At 33.5% G+C, this 27933-nt stretch overlaps 1 protein-coding gene across 5 annotated transcripts; it reads left to right on the top strand.

The window, feature by feature from the left end:
* Nucleotides 1-16: 16 nt before the first annotated feature.
* On the top strand, nt 17-27712 carry cv-c (crossveinless c). Of its 5 annotated transcripts, none has more exons than XM_066296857.1 (12): nt 17-238; nt 469-855; nt 3272-3369; nt 14614-15039; nt 16742-16954; nt 17934-17976; nt 19627-19698; nt 22017-22253; nt 22307-22897; nt 23529-23837; nt 24226-24521; nt 25289-27712. In XM_066296857.1, the coding sequence occupies exons 3-12, from the start codon at nt 3316-3318 to the stop codon at nt 26021-26023; spliced, it is 2976 nt and encodes a 991-aa protein (XP_066152954.1). In that variant the 5' UTR covers nt 17-238; nt 469-855; nt 3272-3315; the 3' UTR covers nt 26024-27712. The 5 variants fall into 5 exon arrangements, with proteins under 5 accessions (XP_066152954.1, XP_066152951.1, XP_066152952.1 ...); XM_066296854.1 differs by having other exon boundaries at nt 469-890; XM_066296855.1 differs by having other exon boundaries at nt 469-894.
* The last annotated feature ends 221 nt before the right edge of the window (nt 27713-27933 follow it).

The raw sequence follows: 27933 nt of genomic DNA, 5'->3' as shown, positions 1-27933 counted from the left end.
CCTCGTTGAGTGAAATAAAACGTTAAACACAAAATGCGCGATATGATTTCTCAAAACACAAACACCGTAAAGGACTCAATATATTAATTTAAGGTAGCTGTTGCATACAGCGAAAAATAACCAGAGAGCCGAACGAACCACAACTTGAATATCCATTTAAGACTAATTAAATAGAAGTATTATATGTTAGACAATTCCCGTCATCCACTTTTAACAATTTTCCTGCAAAATCAGACGGGTAATACCTCAAATTAGCATGTTTTTTTCTTGTTCTATTTATGGGGGTAAATAAGGTTAACACGTACCATTTCCTTTTTCTTGAATTTCAAAAATGTATGTCGAAATAAAGGGCATTTAACAACCTTCTGGTATCAAATGTTACATACTGTGTCTGCAAATTTTCTCTTAACATTTATAAATTGTAAAAATTGATCATATATTTATTTTTTATTTTTGGTGATTTTTTAGTGATGCTAAACATAAAAATGTATCTACCTAAGCCAACCATCTGGCACCACTGGTTGCTCAATTGGGTGTGACTGGTGACTGTTGTGAAATGATTGAGAGTTGTGTTTTTATGACGTAATATGGAATATGTTGGAAGTGGGAGTTGTAAACTTAGTACTCGGTACCAACTCAGTACATAAACTAAAATGTAGACCTTCTATATTCTATACTGAAATAATTAATAGTACTATATATTAATTATATTATGTACACCGCATATCACATGTCATATCACATATAGTACTTTATACATTAGATATTGAATTTATTTATATATGCAGTAGACCGTTGTAGGTGACGTGCCCCAGTGAATTTTTAATTGTTTGCCAAAAATGTATACTTGATAAGGTATTGGTTTTTACCATGAAGGTAGGTGGTTAGAGGTAGGTAAGTACTTGTATAACAATCTCAATAAACCTGGACCCATCTAATCTTTTTTGTATTATTATTGTGTAGTGTTTTTTGGAAGTTTATCACCTAAACACTATATATTTGTCTTTATATTGAAAAGCTAATTCCATATTCTCCACAAGCCAAGCTGAACCTATTTGGGCTCAAGTTTAAGTTAGGACAAATTTTTCGGAAGCATATGTTGTATTGTTTTAATTGAAGCATCAAAAATAATACAGAATTGAAAAGAAACCAAAAAACAAGGTATCATGTATGATATCTTGGCACTTTACAGGCTCAAACATGAGTAAACCTTATAAGATGAACATTTGGCAAAGGTAAGTTTAAAAGAATTGGGGTAAATTATCTGTCTGTGTAAACACAAATTCCTATCAGCAACATATCAGTAAACTTCAAAGCAATTTAGTTGCCTACATCAATTTTTTTAGGTTTTAAATCCTAGAGATGTGATTCCAGACATATTCCTTTTCCTTCAAGAAGACAAAAATCCAACAGAATACCACCGGCAGTTTTAAACACGAAGATCTTCAGGCTTACTGGGCTAAGGTTTTCTTTAACATATTATCTTTGCCTACTCACCCTTCAGACAAAATTATTTGACTATTTAATTTCTATAACATTCATGTCACACTATGTTCAGCATGGGTTGAACTTTTCTGAATCCTAATTTCTTTTAAAATATTCTACAACTTTTAACTGTAAATGCAGCAAGAAATAAAATTGTAAGAAATATTGTCAAAAATAATTGATACTCTGGCTTTTTATGGCCAAATATTCAAAATCTTTGTGATTTATATAACCTTTCTCAAGATGCACCAAAAAGAATATTTATTTTTTAAGATTGAAAAATCTTTTGGTCGGAAATACTGTGTTAACCAGTTGAAAACGACCAACACTAAACACTGAAGTGGGTATACAGTTTAAAAGTATATTAAATAGAACAATTTTGATAAAAGCTCCAAAAAGAATTTTGAGGAATTAATTGTGTAAGCTACTATTGACTAATACTAAAAAATATGAAAGGTCAGATTTTTGTATTTAGGAGATTATGTTGGGTTTGAAAAAGCATATTTAACAAAAAAAAATTATATCTTATAGGAAATTTAATATGAATTGTAAAAATATAGTCGTATTTGTGTTGTGACTAGTGAGAAGTGGAGAAATAGCAAGTTTAAATTAAAAAAATAGGGTTCTCGACGAAATTTACTAAAATGCTTATATCTCTATATCTCAAAGAAGACACAAGCTAAGGCCCTCATTCTGGCTGCAGTTAACTACATTTTACATTATTTATCCACCCTCTACCTAAGGTCCTTTTTCCCAAAACATCCTGTATAAAATTTTAATCTTTTCGATACAGTTACCAGATGCTCTGTATTGTCCAATATTATGTCAGTAATATTTACATCAAACTAGATAACTTCCTTGTTTTTGACTTTCTAATCATTGCGCAGTCGCATACCAACTAAATCCAACAAAACAAAATTGTAAGCGAGCATGCGTAAAAACTACAGTGGTTAAAGCATCTATCTTAAGGGATACATGCTAGACTGCAAAGCTAAAACAAGAGAACCGAATGTATCATTCATTACATCTAGGATCTGAAGAGGTTAAGTCTATGGATAGCTGTGGCCTAAATTGAGGGTTTTTCTTGTAGAAGAGTCAATTAAATTAGACTTAGACTTAAGCTTGGCTTGTGGACCTAACTTGAATTTGATGGTTGTAGTTAGCCGTTATATGTGAAAATATTGTTTTTTGTTGAAAATTATGTGTCCCTTGTAACTGACATCATCACCTACACACATATTTAATTTCGGTCAAATATCTCAAGCGGTTTTGCAGAAATCAGTAAATATTAATTTAGAAAAAACAAATGCTTCATATTTCAATGAATTGACTTATTTAGTAAAAGTGCTAAGATACAAAATGTTAATTTTTTTTACTCTTATTTATTAATGAGATTAGCAAAGGGATTCCTCCAACTTTGGAACCACCCTATATACACAGTTGTATGTCTTAATCATTCTCTAAAAATTTAGTTAAAAAATGTGATTTCTAACAAAATTATAAACACGAGTACTTAGGACTATTCAGTATTTTTTTAATGAACCGCTTCGAGGAATAACTCTGTATGCAGGTTCGCAAATGTAGGAGAGAAAAGGAAGCTAGCGAAAAAATCTTAATCCGGGTTTGAAACACAGGTATCTTTTATCGCATGGGACCACAAATTTTATGTCTGGTCTGATGTAAAAAAAATATATTTTTCGGTTCTGACTGAAGCAACCTAAATAATTTTCTTTTATAAACGAGTTTCAGTTCTGTTGTTTTTTTCTAACATTGCACCACATTACAGATCCTAAAAGATAATGGTATGGAGGAATAGTTTACAGTAATAAAATGAATTATCCGGAGAATTACCAAGAATTTCTTCAATATATAGCGGGAGCAGAGGTAAGTTCATTGACAAAACATCACATCATACATATTCTATGTTTTACACATACCGAATTCAACACGGTGACTATTTGAAAAGTTACCTCATGAATGTGGGTGTACCTAATAACTTAAAGGTATTTAAAATTTTATAAAGTGATTAATTTTTATTTCAAGAGGGATATACATAATTTAATGCAAAGTTTAGGAGTCCTCTAACTTTACAATCACTATGTTTTAACAACCATTTTAAATTGAAAAGTACTAGTACTGAAATGTATTAATTACAGATGTGCAAGCTTGTCAAAATTGCATTGCCTTTAGTTTGCGCGATTGTTGTGAGCTTGAGTGTTTATGTTAGGTCACACCCCTTGTCTTATTATTCTGATAGACATTGTTCCTTTTCATTAGTGAATCTATATATGGCAAAGGCCGGAAAGGTATACATATACAAAGAAGCAGTACCACTTCAATGTTTTGTATGGTGTATGTATTTCAAATTGAGTTTATCAGTTAAGGCTAAACAAAAAAACAAAGAAAAACTTACATGCAATTAATGTCCTTATTTATTAATATTAAATCGAGTTGCGTATCTTGTTTATTTCGCTTAGTTTCAAAACCGAATTTGCTACTACATTTAATTCAGAATCAATTTCCCTAAATATCTACTCTTCTGATCAATGTAAAAACCATCAAATAACATAAGAAGAAAGTTATTATACATAATATCTAATTGAATATACAAAAGTATAGCAAAAATAGAATATTGTGAAAGATATAATGTGAAGTGATTACTATAGCAAGACTAATTCATCACTACAACTGGAACAGGATCCAAGACCTGTTTCTTTTTGGTTCTGCTCTTGCAAAAATAAGAGAATAATCTTCGACTCGTCGGTTCGATTAGGTCAGGGTTTTGCGGCAAGGCTCTTGGTAATCTAAAGTTATGGTTTATCTGGCTGTGCTATACGTAACTTGAATAAAATGTGTTAATGGATTTAGGGCTTAATATTTTACATTGCCCAGGGAAAAGTGTTCACCGTGATTTTTTTTTCTATTGTTTGTTAAAAGAAACGGTAAAATATGTTAACTTTGATAGGGAGGGGGATATTATGTAGTGAAAAAGTTGTCCAAGTGTCTCGCTTCTTCCCCTGGAAATCACCCTTTTGAAATTTTGAATTTGGAAGAGGGGTTCTCTTATACCTCGTTCGAAAGGTAATTTTACTCTCTACACGGTCAAGCTTTTATTTTTTACTTTTATACGTCGGTCTTGTAGAAATTAAACAAAAACCAAATAACTTAGTTTCAATAATTTTTATTTGACATTTTATTTATTTTATCATAAGAAATGTTGAAAGTGGCCCCTATTGAATTCCACGCACATGTACAGCTTTAGATCTTCAACATCGTTGCACATTTTCGAACATTTCTAATCTTATTGAATTGCACTCATCGAAAAAATCAGATTGTGTGTCATAGATTTTCTTCTTGAAATGTCCCTATAAGTTAAAACGCAGGAGACTAAAGTCCGTGGATATAACGAGTCACTCCACCACACGATCTCTTCTGTCAATCTATTTTCCAGGGAATTCTTCATCTAGAAATTGGTGGACAATAGCAGCGAAGTGTGGTTACTCTCCGTCCTGTTGAAAAACGAATTCTTATACTAAGAGACGGTGATCTTGTTCAAGTATTTCAATTATCCTGGTAGATATGGCGTCTTGTAAAAGTTGTAGATAGTTTTCTCCATTTAAGTTTTCAGGAATGGAAAATGGTCCAATAATGTAATCAAACAATGTCTCTGCTCAAACATTCGATTTTTGAGGTGGTTGAGTATGAGTGTCCCGGAACCAAAGAGAATTGACGTCACTCCAGTAACAACAGTTACGTCTGTTAACTTCACCATTTAAATAAAACGTACATTCATAAGAAAATATCGTATCATACAATAAATGTCTGTTTAAGTGTAACATGGTACTAAAGGATTCACAGAATTCTAATGGACGTTCGAAATCATCCCCATTTAATTTCTGTACTAGTTTTATGATAACGATGAAATTTTACTTCTTTTAATATTTTATGAGCAGTACTTTTTGAAAAGCCGAAATTTTCCGCAATCGTTTCACTTGAACGTGTCCCAGAACCGCGATTCGGACTTCATCACTTCTCAATGGACAGTGAACTTCGTGTTTTTTTTTAATTTATTTCGGATGGAACCAATCTCGTTAGCAACTTACATATATGCTAAGGGCGGCATACAATTTTGTCAGAATGATTTCAATTGAATATACGAGCCGTTCTTCTTGCAGAATTATTGTTTTTGTAATACAGACTTATAATCTTGATTCTCTGTTATAACGTGTAAACCATTTGAATCAAATTAAAAATTGAACAAACTACAAAGTGATGTCTTGCCACGAAATACTAAAAGCACCGAGTGCAGAGGAAAATATCAATAAATTGTTCTTAGGAAAATAAATTAGGGTTTATTAATTTTAAATGGAATTTTAGAAATATCATTGTTATTGATACATTTAGGACGTCGAGACGTTGTGTACACTTTCAGCATTCATTACAATAACGTTGATGATTAACATAAAATTATTTGATTTTTGTTAAATTTCTATCAAGTTACAAAAAAAAAATAAAACTTGATCATGTACAGAATAAAATTAACTTTCAAATGAAGTACAACACGGTCCCCTCTTTTAATTTAAAAATTTCAAATGAGTGGTTTCCAGGGTTAGATGGATGACATTTAGAAAACAGCTTTTTCCTCAAATAATGTCCCCCTCCCTACCAAACTTGTCGTGTTTTAGCTTTTTTTTTAACAAACAACAGAAAAGTCATTCAGGGTGGATACTTTTCCCTGGGACACTCTGTAGATTCAACTTCTGTTTCTGTGCAGTGTTGGAAGGCTGAAATACATTTTACTTCCATAAAACTGACATGGTTTTGCATTTTGAGCAGAACTTAGACCAACACTATTTAGTTCCACATGATGGACAAATTTTTAGCAATTATAATAATTTTCGTCTATACTAGATATAGTTGTCAGTTCGTGTTTTTCGGGGAAGTACATGTGGACTTGTTCGCCTTGTTTAGGGTTAGTCTTAAAGTTCTCTAAGCTGTATTCTGATAATGTGGACATGAGTGGTTATCCACATTGGCTAAAAAATAACTATAATGATAATCGTATAACATCTTAAACGCTGATGTCAGCAAATCAGCCTGTACCTATAAATGCTTCTTGATCCTTTTTTACAATTACGCAGGGTTACAAGCCACTATCGGTGTACCAAGAAGGCCCTATTTTTGCAAATATTTTAGGCGTATTGCCAAATTCTCACATCATACATTTTTTTGTTTATCCATAATTCACTGATGCGATTGCTAGTTAACCATCCTGCTTAGCTGTATTTTGAGGTGCAACTCCAAATAATCACAAGGAATGGTTCCAAGACCGAATTTGTACAGAGTAATTGCACCTACTACCTGTTACTTTTAATCTAATACTTTGGCTACCTTCAGGGTAGTATCGTGTGCACGTTGTACGATATTACAAGATATGAGAGTACCTATATTGTATGACGCATTATCTTACCTCTTATAAATGTTTCAAAACTTGAAAGAATATGCCATCTACTCTGTTAATGTAGGGAAAAGAAGGAAGGAACATAGCGTCTGCTTCAAGACAAACGAGGGTTCATTTTTTTTACCAGAGGTTGCACTGGAAATCATTAATTACCAGTACTCTGTAGCTTTGCTAAAGACACATGTCTATCCAATAGGATTAGATAGTTATTGCGGAGTTCATATATCTGATCGCTAGACCACTAACTTAAGCGTCAATAAAGGGCTATCATTAAAAACATTCTGAAGTAGGCATTAGAAATATCATTTTCCGATAAATTCATCTATTATCTATAATAATTTATTGTTAATGGCATATTTCAATTTTCTATAATGGATGACGCAATCTAGTTCCTACCTTCAACGGTTTACCGCCTATTCCGATTTCTTTATTGGTCATCCGTTGTCAATGTAAACACCAAGTGACCGAAATGGTGTGGACACAGATCAAACTACAATATACCTACCAAATTGCGTTAGTCCAGCAAAACTCTAGCTAAATTGAGAGTGCCCTCAAAGGGATCTGAGGAGTAAAAAATAATAGACTCAGGCATTAAGAAGAAAGACTTTACTTTGATCTAAGGCTAAACAAAGTAGTCAGCAGCCCCACATTGTCATGATTTATCGAAATTAATTATTTAGATGTTTTTTTGAGACTGTTAGATTGTCACCATGAATTTTTCTAATTCTAAAAGATACATTATTCTCGCATTTATACAGGGTGAGTCGGGAGGATCGTGCCAAACTTCAGGAGCGTGTTGTACATGAAAAATAAATGTAAAAAACCCAAATGTTGTTATCCGATTTTCGTTTGTTTACAAGTTATAGCGTAAATAAAATTAAAACATAAAAGTTAAGCAACATTTAGACGAAACGTTTCCTGGACGTTGGATTGGTCGTGGTGGCCCTATTAGTTGGCCTCCAAGATCTCCAGACCTCACACCACTAGACTATTATTTGTGGGGTTGGTTTAAAACTGAAGTGTACAGAGTAAAAGTGGACACTCAAGATGCACTAATTCAACGCATTAGAAATGCTGCAGCTGCCATTAAAGAAAGACATGAAACAATCAGGAGCGCAACGAATGCTCTTCATAGACGAAGCCGAAAATGTTTAGAAGTTAATGGCAATATTTTTGAACATTTACTATGATATCCAAACGTTCATTTATGGAATTTCTTATGAAATTTATAATTTTTTTAAATTTTATGTTTTAGTTTTATTTACGCTATAACTTGTAAACAAACGAAAATCGGATAACAACATTTGAGTTTTTTTACATTTATTTTTCATATACAACACGCTCCTGAAGTTTGGTACGATCCTCCCGACTCACCCTGTATATACTATTAAAGTAATCTGCATTTGCAATTCCTACATGTTGAATAATATATTTTTTTAAGAAATGGTTGTTTAGAGTATCCAAGTAAATTTTTAAAACTATTCTGATGTGTATCGATTAACAGATGATTGATGCACAATATCGGGCGTTTCTGCATTGTGGGTTCGTCCGAAAATTTGTGTCCATATTTGAAGTGAAAATAGAATTTTTCAAATACGTCCACAACTAGCCGCTTTTTGACACATGTGACAATTACTTAGAGTTTCAGTTTAACACAGAAATCACCTCAAGCTCACTATTTTAAGCGTAAGCTTTCGAATGTTTCACATATTTAAGAAGGGCATGAAAAGCCCTTTACAATGACGCGTCATAAGTTGATTTTAGGATTCGCAATGGCTTCGAAATTGTGAGAAAGGCGCCACATTTTCTATTAATCGTGTTTTTATTGCATCACATTGTCACACTAGTTTCGTTTGTGGAACGTCCAACGATGCGATATGTTTTGCAGTGGACGTATGTAATAACGTAGCACACGCACATCGTTAAGCGCGAACAATAAAAAACATTACGCCATTTTGACAATTTCAATAAAGCATTTTGCTTCAGTTTCTGATTCTAACATTAACTCGTCCACACATCATTGTAAGAGGAAATTTATGTTCGTCTTGATTACGCATGTAAAAAATCTGGAACGCAGTTTGACGTCAGATTTAGTTAAACGAGAAGTTGTAAATAACTGACACATCTGTCAAAAAATTATAAATTATGTAATCATACACAATGAAAGTGTCAAATTTTCGTTTTGACAATGGTGTAAAACTTTAGCAGACAATTACTCTGGAGAAACATCTGGAATATTGATGGTACAGATTCACTAGTGATTGCAACACTTACGGCCATTGTAGCCAGTGATAATTCCCATCTCTAACCTATCAAAATACATTTAATTTCAAAGATTATGACTACAAAGTTACACTCAATATTGAAGTTTTTGTAGATACTCGTCATTACAAGTTTTAGTATTGATAAGGATGTTTTCTATAAAGTAGGCATTGGAGTTCATTATATCAGGATTTACTACACTTTAGATATACTATTCAGGAGGTTAGCTAATTGATTCAAGAGAGAATTACATTTTGGGGCCACTTTTTCATCACTTTCAATTTTCAATTCATAAAGGGTTCATTATTGAGTTTCTTGCCACGCGCAGCAAAAAAGATTGGGTTCAACTCCACATCATTCTTGAAGTCGCGCCTGTCCCTTCTACTTTCCAGTGTGTCTCCAAAATTTGAATAATAAGTAAGGGCATTCCAGTGCGTTGGCTTTTTACCCTTAAGGTTAAAAAATGGTTCATTGTCAAGATTTTTTGGGACTAATATCCATTTTGGTTCTTCCACTAAAAGCCTTCCGTGAATGGACGCGGGATCTTTCTTTCCCCTGTTCGCCCAAAATGGACCCATATCTTCATCTTGTCGAACATACGACGATCTTTTAAAGTAATTCCTCGGATAGCATGCTATTTCTTCGCAGCTTTGATGGTAACTTCGGAGATCACTAATCATTCTTTTGCGAGGATCTTCACACTACAATAATTGTTAATTTGTCAGTGCATAGCGATATACATGGTGACCGTTTCTGAAGCACTACGATTGATCTCGATAACCATAAAAGATACCGGGTCAGTTAAATCAAGGTAAAGTTGGGCAGTTTGGACTTCAGGAAAACGCCGTGTCGAAATTTGAGCGCAGCGAAGATGTTGATGATTTCAATCTAACGTTTCGTTTTTCTGCAACCATCATCAGCTTTTTTTTTACGGACGTCATCTTGAATGTTGAAATTTTTTTAATTTAGCTTTTTTTCTGATTATGATGATGTAGCATATGTTAGGGTGCCGTTTGGTGCAAATGTAAAAAAATACTATTTTTGCGCTGAGTGTGTGTGGGAGAAATTTTCCAAGTGTAAACCTCCACAAAAATAAGAACTGGAAATGAATTTAATTCTCTATTAACTTCGAAATAACCCCTCTACTTCGGCAGGGGTTAAAGCCAAAAAAGTTAACGTATCTTATCAGGTAGTTTGGAGAGTCTTGAAAAATCATAAATATCACTTGCTTTAATTAAAGTCACATCACGCAAGTCTTACATCCAGAAGATACTGAAATAGAGGGGAGGGTACCGTTTCCAACCTAATATTCATGGATGAGTCTAAGTTTATCAATCTTAGGAATCCTCAACATGTCTCGCCTACTGAGAATTCACAAGAACACCAAAAACGTCCATCACAAGTACGTTGGGCTGAATTAATGGGTTGGTTTATTTGACGATGCAATTGTTGGCCTGTGCATTTACGAAGATTATCTGACTATAGATGGGTATTTGCTCGTTTGGAACCTTATGAACCACGTCCAGAACAGAAGCAACAGAATCTTAAGGATTATATCAATAACATTTGCATCAACTGTTTGAACACCGTTTAGTTGCAATGAGATGGTGTTGCATCATATGGCTGTTGCTCCCCAGATATTCCCCATTTGATTATCATTTATGGGAAATAATGAAAAACGTCATTTATAAATCTGTACCCACGGTTATTAATGAGTATCGAAAGAAGATGATCAGAACCTTAAGGGCCAAAGTAGAAAAAAAAATGTTTTAAGATCAAAGCACCATTTAAGGAAACGTGTAGAGTTGTGCTTGGAAGTACATGGTGAATACTTTGAGTAGTGCTTATAATCACCTCTATTTACTTGTTTTTTACTTTGCTATTTGCCTTTGTAAAAACGTGATTTTTCATATGTCCACAAAATTGCAAGACTGAAGCGTAATATGTGATACGAAACGATAAAAACGGTTTTCCAAAATTTTAGATTTTCCTCCAAATTGCGCATCTTTGTCCCAACTTAATGTTCTATTTTTTATAGTTACCGAGATCCCATGGCTGGGTTTCAAATACGGACACCCTGTATATGTATAATGTATTGTGTGGCTACTTAATTAAAGAATATTTCCAATAATGGTAATTAAAATTGTGCACGGAGTGTCTCACGGGAGGAGACCTCACATCTCTTTTTGAAAACTATGAGAATTACAAAAAAGTTAAGTAGTAAAAAGTTGACAACTTCTTGGCTTACAGAGGTTGTTATTTTTTTCATTGTTTAGTGTATATACAGGGTCGTCCACTAAGCGTGCGTCAGACCATTACTGCTTTATTTATAGTTTTTTTCGAAAATTCTTTTTGCAGTTATATGTACGACCTTATAAGGTACATTTTCAAGTGTTTTCATGTATATAGGGTCTGCCAAAAAAATTTGCAACAAAAAATGCTTTTTTTTTAATGGAACACATATACAGGGTGAGTCGGGAGGATCGTGGCAAACTTCAGGAGTGTGTTGTACATGAAAAATAAATGTAAAAAAACTCTAATGATGTTATCCGATTTTCGTTTGTTTACAAGTTATAGCGTAAATAAAACTAAAACATAAAATTTAAAAAAATTATAAATTTCATAAGAAACGTTGGATTGGTCGTGGTGGCCCTATTAGTTGGCCTCCAAGATCTCCAGACCTCATACCACTAGACTATTGTTTGCGGTGTTGGTTTAAAACTGAAGTGTACAGAGTAAAAGTGGACACTCAAGATGCACTAAGTCAACGCATTAGAAATGCTGTAGCTGCTATTAAAGAAAGACATGAAACAATCAGGAGCGCAACGAATGCTCTTCATAGACGAAGCCGAAAATGTTTAGAAGTTAATGGCAATATTTTTGAACATTTACTATGATATCCAAACGTTCATTTATGGAATTTCTTATGAAATTTATAATTTTTTTAAATTTTATGTTTTAGTTTTATTTACGCTATAACTTGTAAACAAACGAAAATCGGATAACAACATTTCAGTTTTTTTACATTTATTTTTCATGTACAACACGCTCCTGAAGTTTGGCACGATCTTCCCGACTCACCCTGTATATAGTTCCATTTCAAATTTTTATGTTTTCACTATTTTTTGATGTTCAAGTTGGCTTTATTTTTGTGAACATCCTGTAGAAAGTGTGAGGCATAGCTTGATACCATACTAAAATACGGATTTTCTATTGCATTGTGTCAAAAAAGAGCTCCCAAATACCTTTCCGTTTGGTAACAATCTGCAATTTTGAAAACATCCGTAACTGTCACTTTCTACATCCAATTGCACATATCTTGAAAACTAGTAATTCGAAAATTGCCAATGTGTTAATAAAAGTTTTATTAAAATTGAATGTAGAATTCAAAAATGCAATAATATATAGGGTGTTCCATTTGACAAAACAAAATTTCTGTTGTATTTTTTTTTGTTTATAGACCTTATATATATGAAAATATTTTTAAAATTTACCTTATAAAGTTGTATAAATAACTGTAAAAGGAATTAAAAAAAAACTATACATAAAGCCGTAATCATCCGGCGCGCGCTCCGTGGACAACCCCGTACATGTTTGTAAAGGGTACGTCAATTTCAAGAGACTACTTTTTTCTTTTAAATATAATGCCCCTTATATCATCGAACTTTGGAATTTTACTGAAAATTCTACGGATATTTTATGTAGAATACTTTGTAAACAATTTAAATTTTTTTCGAAATGCAGTCACTAGCTATGGATATTTTGACATTTTTGAACTTCGAACAGTCGTAATTCGGCAACGAATGAATCTAGAAAAAAACGGTTTTTACATTCTTGTATTAACTTTTTAAAACGAATCGAAAGATTTTAATTTACCAAATGTTAAAAATGTTCACCCAGATAGAGTAAAAATATCCCATGAAACGGATTTTTGAAAAGTTAAGATCGTCTACGGTTGGAAATTGGTCCAAGACATGCATACACGAAATATTTTGGGAATTTTTACTAAGATCGTGGTTAAATTAAGAAAGTTGTCAGGTGCAATGGAAGTAAATCATTTAAATTTTTAGATATCACCATCAAAAGTTTTTTTTATTTGTCAATTTAATACTGCTTGTCCCGTGGTGCTGCATAATTTTCATAAGTTCTTAGGTCTACTACAAGAATCCAGGTTCATTTTGCGTTCGAGTGTGATTCGTCAGGATAGACTTCTATCTATCAAACAACGCGATTGGCAAAAAGTTAATCCTGACACCTCAGAATTGAAATATCATAACGAAAAATTGAGTGAATTGTTCGCAAAAATTTTCCTCAACGATGCTTGTACCGTTCTAGTACCGATTCGAAAGATATTTCGAACTCGGGAAAACACAGTACTTTTTCGAAAGCGCAGGTTGTCGGTTTTATAAAGTTATCTCGAGAGTGAAAGGGCTCACAATGGTTTTCGACATGCATTTAACCATTTTCGCTATCTTATATAAATCTTAACGTATCCTACGCTCCTACGTGCAGGCTCATTATGAGCCACACTGTGTACAAAGCAATTTAAAAAGTAACAACCTGTTTAAGCCAAGATACTTCAGTATTTAACTTAACAAAGGGTAAGTAAAACAAAAAACGAACAGTTCGCCTTAAACGTATACAACATGAGGACTTGTATATGAAAATAGAGGGTGTGTATAGGACCTTAAGCATTTTTGGATCATGATCACTTCTAAAAACATCACTATATTTCTATGTAGAATATATGGTTGAAGTATGGTGGTTTACTTTGTGCAACAATGTAGTTATAATTGACGATAACTTTTTTTTATTTAACAAGTGTTCCTTCCAATTTGTGTATTAACTGGAAGCTTCCTGTCATAGGGCACACCTGCTTAAATGATCAACTATTCAATTTGAAACGGAACCTAAAAATTTGTCTTAATATAATAGAAACTTACATGTACAAAGCTTAGACTGGCTAATAGCAATACGTTTTTGATGGTAATCATCGCTGCAAACTTCTTGGAGAAACAATTCTTTTAATATTTGCCCTCGGCCTTTAATACTCTCTCATGTTACTCCGACCATAAAAGGTTTCCGACTCTTTTTAAATTAGATAGGGATTTGGGGACCATGTCAAAACGAATAAAAACATATACTGTATACCATGTGCGTACAGCTGAGACTTAGTATGCTCATTTTTTTTCATAGACAGCACATCATTAGAAATTATTTCAGGTCATATTTGGAAATACGCGAACAACAACTACGATTACGCTTTGAATTGCAATAAAATTTTCGAAACGATTTACTCAGTATGATTCGCTCCGTTGCCAAGTCTCGCTATATCTGGCAACGTAGCAATTTGTATTGGCGTCAGTGGTTACCTCTTAATTACTTAATTGGCAAAAATGTTGCAGGGCGATATCAATGGCGTTTTTGAAAATCCTCTCGCCCCGTCATACGACAGCATCACCTCGTCAGCTCAACAACCAAAAATTAATGAAATATCTCGAGGGGCCTTAGCAATCGATATAGAGAACAATTCCGATCCAGAAGATATTCAGCATAATCTGCAAATTTTGTTACAACTGGATAAAAATATCAGATCTGATTTAGCCGAATTGTTAGCGAACCACGAGTTAAACGATCTGACGGTGGCTAGAGTACCAGTGGGTTCGCAGTTCTTTCAAAGGAAAATGAAAGAAGAAAAATGTCTCAATCACTTCCGTCGGGACGAATCAAGTGACGATAGCGATTCGAGAAGCCACCATACATGCTTTGCTGAAGATGAAAAAAGTATTATGGATTTTGATATATTCTCCGAGGATATGGAGACACATTCAGTAAGTCACTTCTTTTAAATACATTTCACGTAATATATGGAGATTATTTATTTATTTATTTATTTTTAAAATTAATATTTTCAAAAAAATTATTTGTTAGAAAAAAGGGAAATCGGTGAAGTTGCGATTTTTGCTATGCGACAGGGGTATATTAATATTGGATATTCTATGCCTGTTTAAGAATATAATGCGCTAAATTTTCTTTTTTTTTTTCATATAAATAAATTATTTGTGTTCAATGGATAAAATGGAAGTGGAATAAGTGACCTTAAATTCGCAATAAAGGGATTAAGATGATTTTTAAGATTCTCCTGAAACACAGCTTCATCGTTCGTTTTAATGAAGGCGAATAGATATAACATCATGGAACCGTGTATTTCCGAAATAAGCATAAAGTATCTCCTCTACTAATATAATAATGGCTCGTTTTAATAATTTACGTTACTCTTCGAGCCAGTAATCCCTAGGAGACGAGCGAATCTATCACTCTTTCATATAGGGCGGGGGTTTTTTCCATGATTAGTAAAAGGATCTAGGAAACTGGCAGAGTTACAAAATCAGTTATTTGGTTATTTGAAGAAAGGGTTGAAGACTTAAGGCATCAGTTTAAAGCCACTATTAATTTTTTCAAAAAGCGATTGGTGACTAAATGATTTAGAGAAAGCGTCGAAACAAAAAAAAAAACGTCGATTTCTTTTAAGTTAACTTCGCTGAGTTATTCTCTAAGCCAGGCTCTAGCAAACTAGCACAAATACAAAAGTTCTAACATATTTTTCCCGGATTACGATATGCTTATCGGACTTTTACATCAGTGATTTCTTTTGATGGATGACATCACTTCTTTTTAATGGGAAAAATAATAGATTATTGCTCCTCTAAACGGTTTCTTTTCTAAATTTGAAAATGATACCGACAACCACTTAGTTTTTTTAGGCATTTTTAAAAAAATTTAATGCCAAATTTTAACGGGATGTACCATGGATTCACTTGCTTTGGGTGCCGAAGCCGTTGAAATGTTTCATCATTGCTAAAAATTTCAATATTTCCTTATTTATTTGCAATTTTGCTTAATTATTTTCTGCAATAATTTTTTTTTTTTTGAGAGAATACGTTTTGCTGTTAATATGAAGAATTTCACTGGCCTTGATCAACAAACTTCTATTTTCATTACAAAAGATAATTCCACTAAACATATAAAAAAGTGAAAAATCTGCAAAACAACAAAAATAAAATTTTTAGCCTACAGGAATCGTTAGATGATTTTGCGGATCAAAATAAATTACTCTAACCAATTTCGTGGTACGCACTACGTTAAAATTTGGTAATGAATCCAAAGAAATCGCTATGGATTATGAGATCATTGTGCACAGAAATGCTTCGCATAAGAAAGTAAGTTTGTCATATCTAAGACATGGGTAGATAAAAATTTGAATAATGCGTTTTTTTCATAGTCATAGTGTAATTACAGGCTTTTTCTGTAAACACCAATAACTCAGCCAGACCAACTTAAAGAAATAAACCAAATTCGTTTTCGCTGATGTATCAACTGAATCACGAAATTACAAAAGAGATTTAAGTTCCTCCCCTAAAATTGCAAATATTTGCCCATTTAATCGCTGCTTTATGAAATTTCTTCTCTAAAAATTAAAAAAAAACTCGCCATCAGTGCCTTTTAAAAAATTCCATATTTCTATCTTTGTAGACATGCGTTATCAACGGAATTGATATGGCTACTCAGACTTCACCGTCTGTTAGTTCGACGAATCTAACATGGGAATCGTCTTCTAGTTCAGATGTAGAATGTTCAGAAGAATCTCTGTGGGAGCAGGATACCCTTGTATCACTCAGCAATGCTTTAAATAGTACAAAATCGAATTCCGCTCCCTTCTTAGAGAAAGTGTCGCCTCAGCAACAGGTGAGATAAGGTTTTTGATTATTTTATTGCGCATAAATATGTGAATATATTACTTTATTGAGTTAATTTTGCATGCACTGTATTTATAGCAGTAGTATTAGTATTTTATTGTCTTAACCTGTTGTTTTGTATGAAAAACTACATGCTTAAAGTAATTAAAAATAATTTAAATCGTTTATTTATACAGTGAGTTCAAAAAGGGTGGAATAAAAATGTCCGGACTCGACCAAATGTATTTTATATTAACTGTAGGATCCTTTTAAATATCGCTATAGAACATACTACACGTGATATGTTAGGGAACTACTATACATAGTGTTTGTGAAATGTCATTTCGAACAAAAAAAAATCATGTGGCTAGTGGTGGTTTGTTAATAGGTGTTAGGTGCTAAATCCTTACTTCGCAGCTCATGAAAAGAGCAATGAGTAAGTAATAGTATTTTAGACTTTTTAAGGGGTAACGGCCGAAATCAAGAGGGGTAAGTGAGGGAGATTAACGACGACCTAAAAAGTTTTTCCTTTTGATAATGTTTTTGAGTGCTTCGTGATTTGAGCAATTTCGACGAATTCAGTGTGAAAAGTATTGAACTGAAAAAAACCTGTCTGGCAATAGTAATAGCTAAATTTTATCTCAGGAATATAAAACAGTTCAATGCAATTCGCAGTATATATATTAAAGCGTATTTTAAGGTATTAAGAGAGAATAAATTGAGACGTACTCACAGCAACTCTAAACTTCATAATGAAAATTAAAACAATGTAAATACTTCTTTAAACCTTTCATAGTTCTAGTTGTTCACTTACCTTCAACTGTCGTTTCAGTAGAAACATATGTTTAAATAATAAGGATTTTTATATTAGTGATATACATTATTTTGATCGATGTACCGCAAAGAATCATATTCTTAATACAGCCTTTGAAACCAAAACCATTCATATGGATGATCGCCCATGCATAATTGATTTGCTGTATTTTCAGGTGAACAGGCCTTCCCGATCACAGTCCGATAGACATTTAACCGGTGAGTAGTTCAATACGTTGGTTAATAAATATGTCCGTCCGGGTCAGGGAATTTAAATTTTTTCGTAGTCTCAGTGTTAAAGTTAACGACAACTGGCCTATTCGGAAAGCCGAACAACTTTGGAAATTAATGCGGACCACCCAAATTGCAGGTTTGAAATTAATTAAACACTCAAAATTAGTTCCACAATCATCAATATGAACCGACAATAAAAACCAAACAATATAAAGCGATAATTAATATAATAAATAAATTTACATTTACTAGAAATCAAATCGTTAAGGCATTTAATTCGCCATTCTCATCTCACTGAATTTTTATATAAAACTAAATTTTCAATGTGTATCAATCATGAACATTCCAGCAGGGTGATGCCGATCAACTTATTTCACTTACAAAAGATAAATTTTACATTGTAAGATGTAACAATGAATCTGTACAAAAAGCCACATGTGTAAAGCTACAGTAAGACCAATGTAATACAGAACACTTACAGGGTGTTTTAGGTTTTACTGTAGCCTTTCAAAGGGTGATAGGTTATCGCAAAGTGAGACACTTTCGTAAATAAACATGATTTGAAAAATATATATTAACATATATATATACAGGTTTTAAACTTTGCATTATTTTTTATTACAAGTTTACCATTTTTCTGGTATTTAGTACAAGTTTCGGATGTTCGTTCCTCATAAAAATCTCATAAAATCCCCATCGCCTGCTATCTAAACACAATTCAAAAATTTGCAGGGTAATTTTCTTTTAGAGATCAGGCTATCTCAAACTTTTCTATGGTACACCACTGATAACCACTAATCAATATTTTTAAATCCCCTTAGAAACTACTTTATCACCTACATTTGTTGTCTGTTTCCTAGCAATTTAAGAAAATATTAGAAATAACGCTTTATTGGGGTATCGCGATTTTCCATTAGTGTTTCAGATTCAGAACACTCCAGTACACAAAACAGCGAAAATATTTTGAATTTTGCTTATATCTTTTGTCGCTAAATATTTTATTACGTTTTTCGTTGCTCCAGGATTAAAGTTCCCTAGAGAGAGGGAGGGTTCTGTAAATTTCCTAATTCCAACCCTGGAATAATTATTAAAAAATAGAACGTTTTTTCGAATATATTTACAAATTAGAAGATAGTAAGAAAGTGGGTGGCACATAAGAAAATCAAGAAACAAAAGTTTCTAAATTAAATGGGAAAAATCAAAGTTATTAGTGAATTTCAGTGGAGTACTGCAAAAAAATTGGGACTGTAAACAGGTCTTGATGCTTTAAAGAAGTCAAGCTGTAGAATTTTGGAATTGAGTCTAAACGAGAGTTGATTTGACTTTTGCGAGACGTTTCGTTCCAAGTTTGACGAAAAATGTCCGAAACTTTAACACTCTGTAGGTTTCTAAATATTTTTCTTATAATTTGTGTTTTTAAAATAATGTACATGTACGAAGTTCATTTACTTCATCATTATTTACCACATCCTGAACAGCCCCCTAGAGTTATAGATATTAAGAGTTATAGCACCAGTCGATTTCACGACCTGTATATATATGTTTTTTAAATTATTTTATTATATAATTATATATATATTAATTAATGAATACAGAAACTGAGAAAAACCAGTACCTGACATATATTTTTTTCAGAAATTGAAGCTAGCGATGCGTGCAAATGGCTGCGGGCAACTGGCTTTCCACAATACGCACAAATGTACGAAGGTAATATTATTTTATTTCCTTTTTAAACTGTTTAATAAGTCCAACAATTTATATGGTGTGTACCTACATGTATCAATAATATGGTAATAATGGAGAATTCACAGCTACACAGGGGTGGTTCCAAGTCGAGCAATGCAAGTGAACATTGTGATTTTCCTGCGTGGTCGTCATGTAATTGTTTCATTTTATTTGTTTCGTTTTTTACATTTAATTTCTGAGCTTCTTACACAACACCTGTTCTATAAAAATCATGTTTATTTTAAGATTCCGATAAATTTTCCAATGTATCGTTTGAAAAAAAATTGGGTTAAAGAAAGTATAGATTTTAGAAACAATCGTTTTCCTGCAGTGTTACCATTGTCATGCCTTCAATTTTTCTATAACCGCTATGTAAGCCAAATATTGATTATTTTGGAGTATTTGGAAGTTTGACATTCATTTAACATATATTAAATTGAACAGCTGCTACTAACCAGTAGTTACAGGTCAGTATATCCCCTATTACATTTTGATGAAAACAAAAACCTCATTCTATCAATTTCCATTTGCGCCTATACGAACATTAACAGAATATTAAAAATTACCTTTATTGCTTACAGAATAGGGCCCGATATGTGACGATTTTATTGCATCGGTTGTCTCTTAGTAGTTCTTTCAATAACTACACGGGGAGACTCAGCTTATGCTAGCAGGACTGTGACACTTGATGGAGAACTTTAATTTTCAAGTATATCAAATAAAATTATGTTGGACAGCTCCTCGTTTCTGAGTTACAGTGTGTCACTTTCTTAATTTTCCCTCAGAGTTTTTAAAACGTACTAAATCACACTCCTAGAGTTTTTAACGAAATGTGCTCACAGTTTTATTGCTACTTACCTTTGATACATTGTGTATAAAGAAACGTAGAAAACGCCCAATTTTTACTCTGATTCGCCAATATTTAGCAACGTTATATTTGGAAACTGATATGAAGAAAATCATTTATCGTCTGTAATTTTCTCAAATAGTTCGAAAACTGTTTCAAATGTGTCAAAAAATTTCTAATTTAAGCAATAAATCTGATTTCTTAAAAATAATATGGTCAGTGGTGTACGTAGCACAAACAAGTCCTATATAATAAAATAGGTCTCGACTTAAAAAAAAAGCATCACTTTGTACGCAACCTTGAAAACGCACAATTTCGTAATATACTTTTGCTCATACTTGATTTAAAATATTGTCGTACTGCTAGTATACGCTGATTCATTTTGTATTCAGGATATTGGACATACGGGGAACGGCAAAATAGCATTACTGCTTCATATTATTTTTGCACCAATCTGGCTTCCTTATCGATCCTAGTGGCCTTCCAAATTTGAAAAATCAATTACATTCATAAATGTTAAATCTTTTTCTTGAAACCTGAGAAAATTTTATGTTAAAAATAACTCGTAGATATTCACCCTTTTTAATAGATAGACTTTTTTAATGTATTTTATAATTTAAAGCGCTTTTAATTGTACAATATGAACACTACCAAAGTCTTTAATTATGATAAATAAATGAGCAAACTTTCATATTTTCCTCCATATCGTCACAATCTACTGTTACATTGAACAGAAGATCATTGTAAATCTCTCGAACTGATTTCATTTAAAATGGATTAATTGTGTGTTTTTACAGAAATCAAATAATCTATTTTCCCCAATTCAAAAATGTAATCATTTATACATTTATCTCTATCCGTTTTTTAGATATTTAGAATATTGAGGAAATAACCAGTAAATAATAATTACTGAAAGTTTAATTTCCCTCCTTAGATTTTACAGCATGAATGCACAAATCAAAGTTTTTAAAATATTTCAAGACTTTTTCTTCAATTATGAATGCTTGGTTAGGCGACCGGTAGGAAGGGCCCATGCTAGCTAATGTTTGAGCTTAAATGTTTTATAAACGGCTGGAGATAAATACATAAGAGTTACGTAATTTTTGAAATAGGCAAAGGGAAATGTTCAATTTTCTGTAAAAATATGTGTGATTCATATAAAATACAAAAATCGCGAAATTTTGGGAGATTTGACACACAGAGATTTCAAAGGAGAGCCTCACAATTAGATGACCTTGTATATTTAAATGAAATTGGTAAAGAAAAACTATAAATAATATTTCTTTTGAAGGCCGATAATTTGATCCGTATAAAGAATTACATGAAGCATTCTGGTAGGATATTGTTTGGACGACCCCTGTGCGTTCTATCATTTTTAACATCAGTTTTGATACACCCGGTATAATTAAAAATATAATAGATACACGTTAAAATTGTAATTTGTTCATTGTAGATATGCAGTTTCCTATCGAAATATACCAAGTCGCACAAGACCATCCCTTTCTCGAAAAGGATGCTTTACATTCTCTTTTCCGTCGATTGAAAATACTTAACAGTTGTGCACATTTGCATCAACATCGTATTGCTCATCACACCGATGATTCAGATGAGGAATTTTGCGCCCTTAGTGACAATTGGACATATCAGAGCGACGTTCGACGATGGTCTAGAACTTGTATGCCAACTGCAGGTTGTAAGGCAAGTTAACAAATGTGTTCATATGAGAATTGAGTATCTTTACAGCCAATTCAGAAGGAAGTTGTGAGATTTTTGACGGCGATAATAACATTAAAAATCAATATAAAGATGATGTATTTGAAAAAAACACTCCATCAAATAGAGGAAAGCTGAAACGTCTAGGATCAAGCAAATCGAGAAGACGCAGAGATGGCATTTGCTTCAGTGAAAGAGAAGTCACTGTGGACTTAATTTCTCCTTTGTGCAATCTAAGAACGTTAGATCTGGGCCACCTGTCAGATCCCGAATTAATTGTGTCCCCAAGTTCGCAACATTACACTAACTTACAAACTGATAGACTAGATAAATCTGATCAAAACGGAATTCAAAGTTCAAATTCAATCCAGAATAACGTATTAGAAAAACTTTCAGAAAGTATTACTAACACAAACAACGATGATCCTCACAAGAATTGTTGTGTCGAAGAGAAAGAAGCACCTTTACATACCTTAACTGCCGCCCAGTTACAAGTTTTGCGTAAATTAGCCTTACTAAAGTTAACAGCCTATATGGAAAAATTCTGTCCATCACACAGGACTGGATGGACATTAGATCTTACTAAACTTATACGCAAGTTCAAGGCTCCCGTATATAAGGGTAAGTAAACGTAAGGTGTGTACCGTTTCCCAACCTGGTTAACCGCTTGGTGAGCTTTTGTTTTCATAATTTAGACACGGCCTTTCTTGAAACGCCAAAACAGTTTTTGAGATACGAATGCAGGGTGTGTCGCTCACTAACACGTATCTAAAAAGGTGTGGTAGCGTGTGGTCAATTTAATATTTAATCATATGGGGTGACATGGTATTATTAGCCAGGCACTTGGAGTAAGTTTAAAAACAGTTAAGATTGAATAGATATTTTGGGATTTGCAAATTATACCTACGAATATCGAATTTCCATTTACAGTTTCATTGGTAGTGAGATGAATTTCCTTGTTTTCTATTAACAACTGAGAAAAAGTCAAGAACAAGGAATAATAGTTCCAAAAATCATTTGATCCATTATGAAGTTGCCCACGTTTTGTCAACTAAGTTATAGAAACGGTTTATAAAATGGGACGCGGCAACTGTCACGTACGTTGCCTACCACCCCCCCATCAAATATGCGCCAGTGAACCAAACACCCTGTATAACCCGTTCTTCAGGGTTGCCGAATGTTGGAAACGGTACCTACAAACGCCGAAAACTGTTATCCAGTGTTCGGAGCAGCAGCTCTATTTTCGTTACAGATAAAAACGTGTTTGGTGTACCTGTCACAATCGCTTTACAGAGATCTGGTCAGGTACTGCCTCGGAATATTGAAGAGGCACTTCGCTGGTTGCAGCTGACAGCCGTAGATCAAGTCGGCATTTTTCGAAGGCCTGGTGTTAAGTCCAGAATACAGGCCCTGCGAAACCTGGTTGAAACTAACTTATACGTGGACTACTCCGATCAGCAATCTTATGACGTTGCTGACATGGTCAAACAATACTTCAGGGAACTGCCTGAAGTACTGCTAACCAACCGACTTTCTGAAACTTTTATATTAATATTTCAGCGTAAGTTTTCTTTTTTTTATTGTTAATGATTGAAAATCAGAAATCTATTTTAGTATTTAAATGTGAAAAAGCGTTTCAAATTTCGATATCCTTCACTTATGGCCTATTTCAAGATATCTTCAGGCGGACCGCCGCATTCTCTGTTTTTTGTTCTGCAATTTCTATTACATCTAATGCAAAACTCAGTATACGTTATGAGCTATTATCACAATTTGTCACATCAAAGATTTTAAAAAAGCTTTCAGTAAGGCCTTCGGTTTTATGATGTACGAGTAGCCTTCTCTTTAATCCGTTCAAAGGTCACATGCTCGCATCAAATTATTCCACCCTATGTCTACTCCATTTCGAAGTGTTGTTATTGATGTTCCTCGTTTTTATCTCATTATAGATGTACCACATTCCCTGAGAAAAGAGTCTATATTGTGGGCTTCCTTACTGTTGCCGGACGAACACCTTGAGCTTCTTCAAGCGCTGCTTCATTTCATGCTGGCCATATCAAAACATTCCGATATTAATCAAATGAACGAAAGCAATTTGGCCATGTGTTTTGAACCAACTCTATTCCATCACGCTCAAGCATTAAAACAAAACTCTGGTTCGCCCCATCCTAAAGAATTGGCGGAAAATAAAGCGGGTTACGAGTGTTTATTGTATTTTTTAAAAAACTACGACGTTTTATTTAAGGTAAGATCAATTTGTGTTAATATTTTTAAGTTAATTATATAGTTTCAAACACAGTAATGTGTAAGTAAACAGGGGTCTCGGGGGGTGACGAATCGCTGCAAAAGAAGTCGACTAAATCAAAAACACAACAATACACGTTAAATAATAGCAGAGATACGATTTTTAAACCTTGTTTGTATAAATTAACTTTTTACATTAATGGCTTCATGTATTCACGACTATTAATCGAACGTCTGGGTACTGCTAGTACTTTTTCATATTTGCCGATTGTTAGTGTTTTGCAATTTGTTAAAGTAAAAAAATCGAATTGGTCGTCGTGGTTCTATTTAATGACCTCGATAACTGGATCTAACACCTTTCGATATTTGCTTGTGAGGTCTTCTGAAGCACATGATTTACACCAACATAATCTGAAGGCAGAGCAAGTTTTGCAAATTATGCCAGTTACTGGGTACGGAGAGCGAGACGTTGTGTTTAGTACCGCACTCAAGTAAAACTTCGAATAACTGACTGAAGGTTGAATAATAATGATTTAGGTGAAATTAGATTATTGACATTTGTTAAGGGACGAATTGTCTAAAAAACTTTACCCCTGTTATTACATAGTTTTTACTACGGTGGTTTTGGTTTAATCAGATTCTCTTAAGGTAGTTAATAATCTCTTTAAAATAAAATCACAACACTTCATACACCTTGTATATTTGGATTATTTTCACTTTTTTCCGAAATTATTGAAGTTTTACAAAGTAACAATGTAGAATTTTTAGGTACCCACCGATATATTGAAGCAATGCAAAACCAGTGAAGTAGAAGAAGCTAAGGCGAAGTTACTTGACGATTTAGGTTTCGAGCAGGGCGGAAAGGGTTGGCGTGAGTACTTAAACGATTGCCAGGCAAATTTGCTCAGGGAAACTAAAGACAAACAACGCGGTTGGATTTCTGTCAATAGTCATCAACAAAAAGTTGAAATTGCCTATAAAAAAGTCGCTGACGGCATCCCTCTGAGACTTTGGAAAGTTACCGCCGAAATCGAAGCTCCACCGTTCGAAGTGCTCCACAGAATTCTACGAGAAAGGCATATTTGGGACCTAGAACTGCGTTCCTCAAAAATTGTTATTCAGCTGGAGCCGCGAAGTGAGGTATATCAGTTTGTACGTGGAAGTATAGCCCCGCGACCATCAGAGGAGTACTGCGTGGTGCGGACATGGCGCACGGATCTTGGAAGGGATGCTTGTTTGCTCGTGGAAACCTCAGTAGAACATCCAGATGCCCATTCTATTCCCAATACTATCAGGGGATTAGTACTGGCCTCCAGATACCTCGTGGAGCCATGCGGCTCGGGAAAATCCCGTCTTATTCATCTTTCTAGAATCGAGACGATGGGGCGAGCTCCCGATTGGTATCACAAGCATTTCGGTCACTTGCAAGCGCTCTTTTTAGCTAACATTCAGGGTTCTTTCAGAGGACATGAAAATGCTTCAGGACCTGAAAGTAAAGTATGAAAGCAAAAGTGAAAACTATAACGGAGAAAAATTGGTGCAACTTGTGATGAAACCCAGAGTGCTTTTGTCTAATAGAGTTTAAGTTGCAACATTGCAGGGATTGATTCCATTTCTTTTTGTCGGGATATTGAATTAATATTTGCATAAAATTTCTGGGATGCTATTTAAGTAACTCGTACCGTTACACATTCCTGCGGCGATTTCGAACTATAAATAAAATATTTGTATTTTTTATTATTAAACCGTTCATAGACGGTATGCACTTAATACAACTTAACCAAAAATACCATTAACAGTACACTTATGTGCCATACTAGTCACTAATTTATATAATATTAATGTTAGGTACTGCATCATTCTTTATATCAGAAATAAACGTGTCCTACTAGGACAAGTCTGAAAAATCGACACTAGTCAAGTCCATAGGGGCCATCGAACAAATTTTTTCAAGACTATGGTACTTCCGCAAATCGAAGTCAACCTTTTTATTTTAAGTGAAACACCCTATACTATAATTACTGCATTATTGAAATCGCCTTGGAATTTGACAAGAATTTCATATGTCCTATATTCCGATATACAAGTTTCCGAAATATTGAACTGAAATATGAAATATTTTGCATATTTTAAGTTTGTCCATACCTCCTGCTTCACACGGCACCATTGTCCAGATCCAATTGACGGTGGCAGCAAGCGGAGACTGTAAAAAATCAATAATCATTTGAAAAACAAATTAGAGGCGTGATGATGCATTTCGTTTAAATGAAAGTTGTGCTCTTGGCTAGCTATAATTTCTCGAATTATACGTTATATACGATTCTTAACAAGGTTTTTAAGTTGGTTTTCTCACGTGACTCCATAACTCACAATTCGATCACCACGTTTAGCATATAAAAACAAAAATATATACTTGTCCCATCACAAAACTTAACTTTTTAATTTATGAAAAAATATCTAAACTCGTGATTTTTTTAAATGAATCCCGCAAGATTGCTCAGCGATAATGCGTTATGAGGGTGAAAGTTCGACGTCAATTTTCAAAACCAAACGAGAGATCGGTTAAGAGATATGCAACAATTTAGATTTTAATTTTAATCTAGAAAACGAAACTAAATACGCAAAACGAAGCGATAGAAAAGTTGTATTTTTAATTGCTCTATTCGAAATATTTAATTATGAAAATTGCAAGAATCTATTATGTGTTTTTATTATAATGTGCTATTAAACGATGAACATTTCTCACTAGGTAAAACATAGTACATATTTTTCAAGCATTCAATAACTACCTTAAGTAGGAGTTAACATATCAGAGATATGTCAGTTACCAATTCAGTATCAGGGGTCGATTCTGTTACTCACATATTTGATGATAAATTGTAAATTGTTTAATCAGTTCTCTACGGTAAACACTTCACCTACTGTGAGGTTTTTTTAATGATCATACATATCAAATTTAATGTACTGTCAGTTATTCAGATTTCGCCTAGTTGTAATGTAATTTTTCCACCCTTGATCGGTGCAGTTTCCAGTGTTATACCCTGTAAGTAGAAATTAATAAATAAGAAATTTATTAAGGCCAGTATTGTTATAGAATTATATATTGTTTATATATCACTAAATGCCATTAATCGATTTTGTTTGTAATTGTAGAGGTGCTTATATAAATCTAATAAAGATTGCTCCCAGTAACTACTTGTCATTTGTGTGCGGTAAATTCTACATCACGTAAATATTTGCCGTTTATTCAGTGAAACTTTTGAAATAATAAAAGTGCTTTCGGACGTAAATGGTTAAAAATGTAAAACGATGTAGGATCGACGTTCAGGATTTTATTAGATCTTCACATTCTTCAGATTATTCCCTTGGACGGTAAAGCAGAAATATTATAAAAAAAAAACGTAGTTCATTAT

Source organism: Euwallacea fornicatus, chromosome 26 (assembly GCF_040115645.1).
Source record: "Euwallacea fornicatus isolate EFF26 chromosome 26, ASM4011564v1, whole genome shotgun sequence".
Classification (NCBI taxonomy): domain Eukaryota; kingdom Metazoa; phylum Arthropoda; class Insecta; order Coleoptera; family Curculionidae; genus Euwallacea; species Euwallacea fornicatus.
This window is presented reverse-complemented; position numbering and strand designations above follow the sequence as displayed.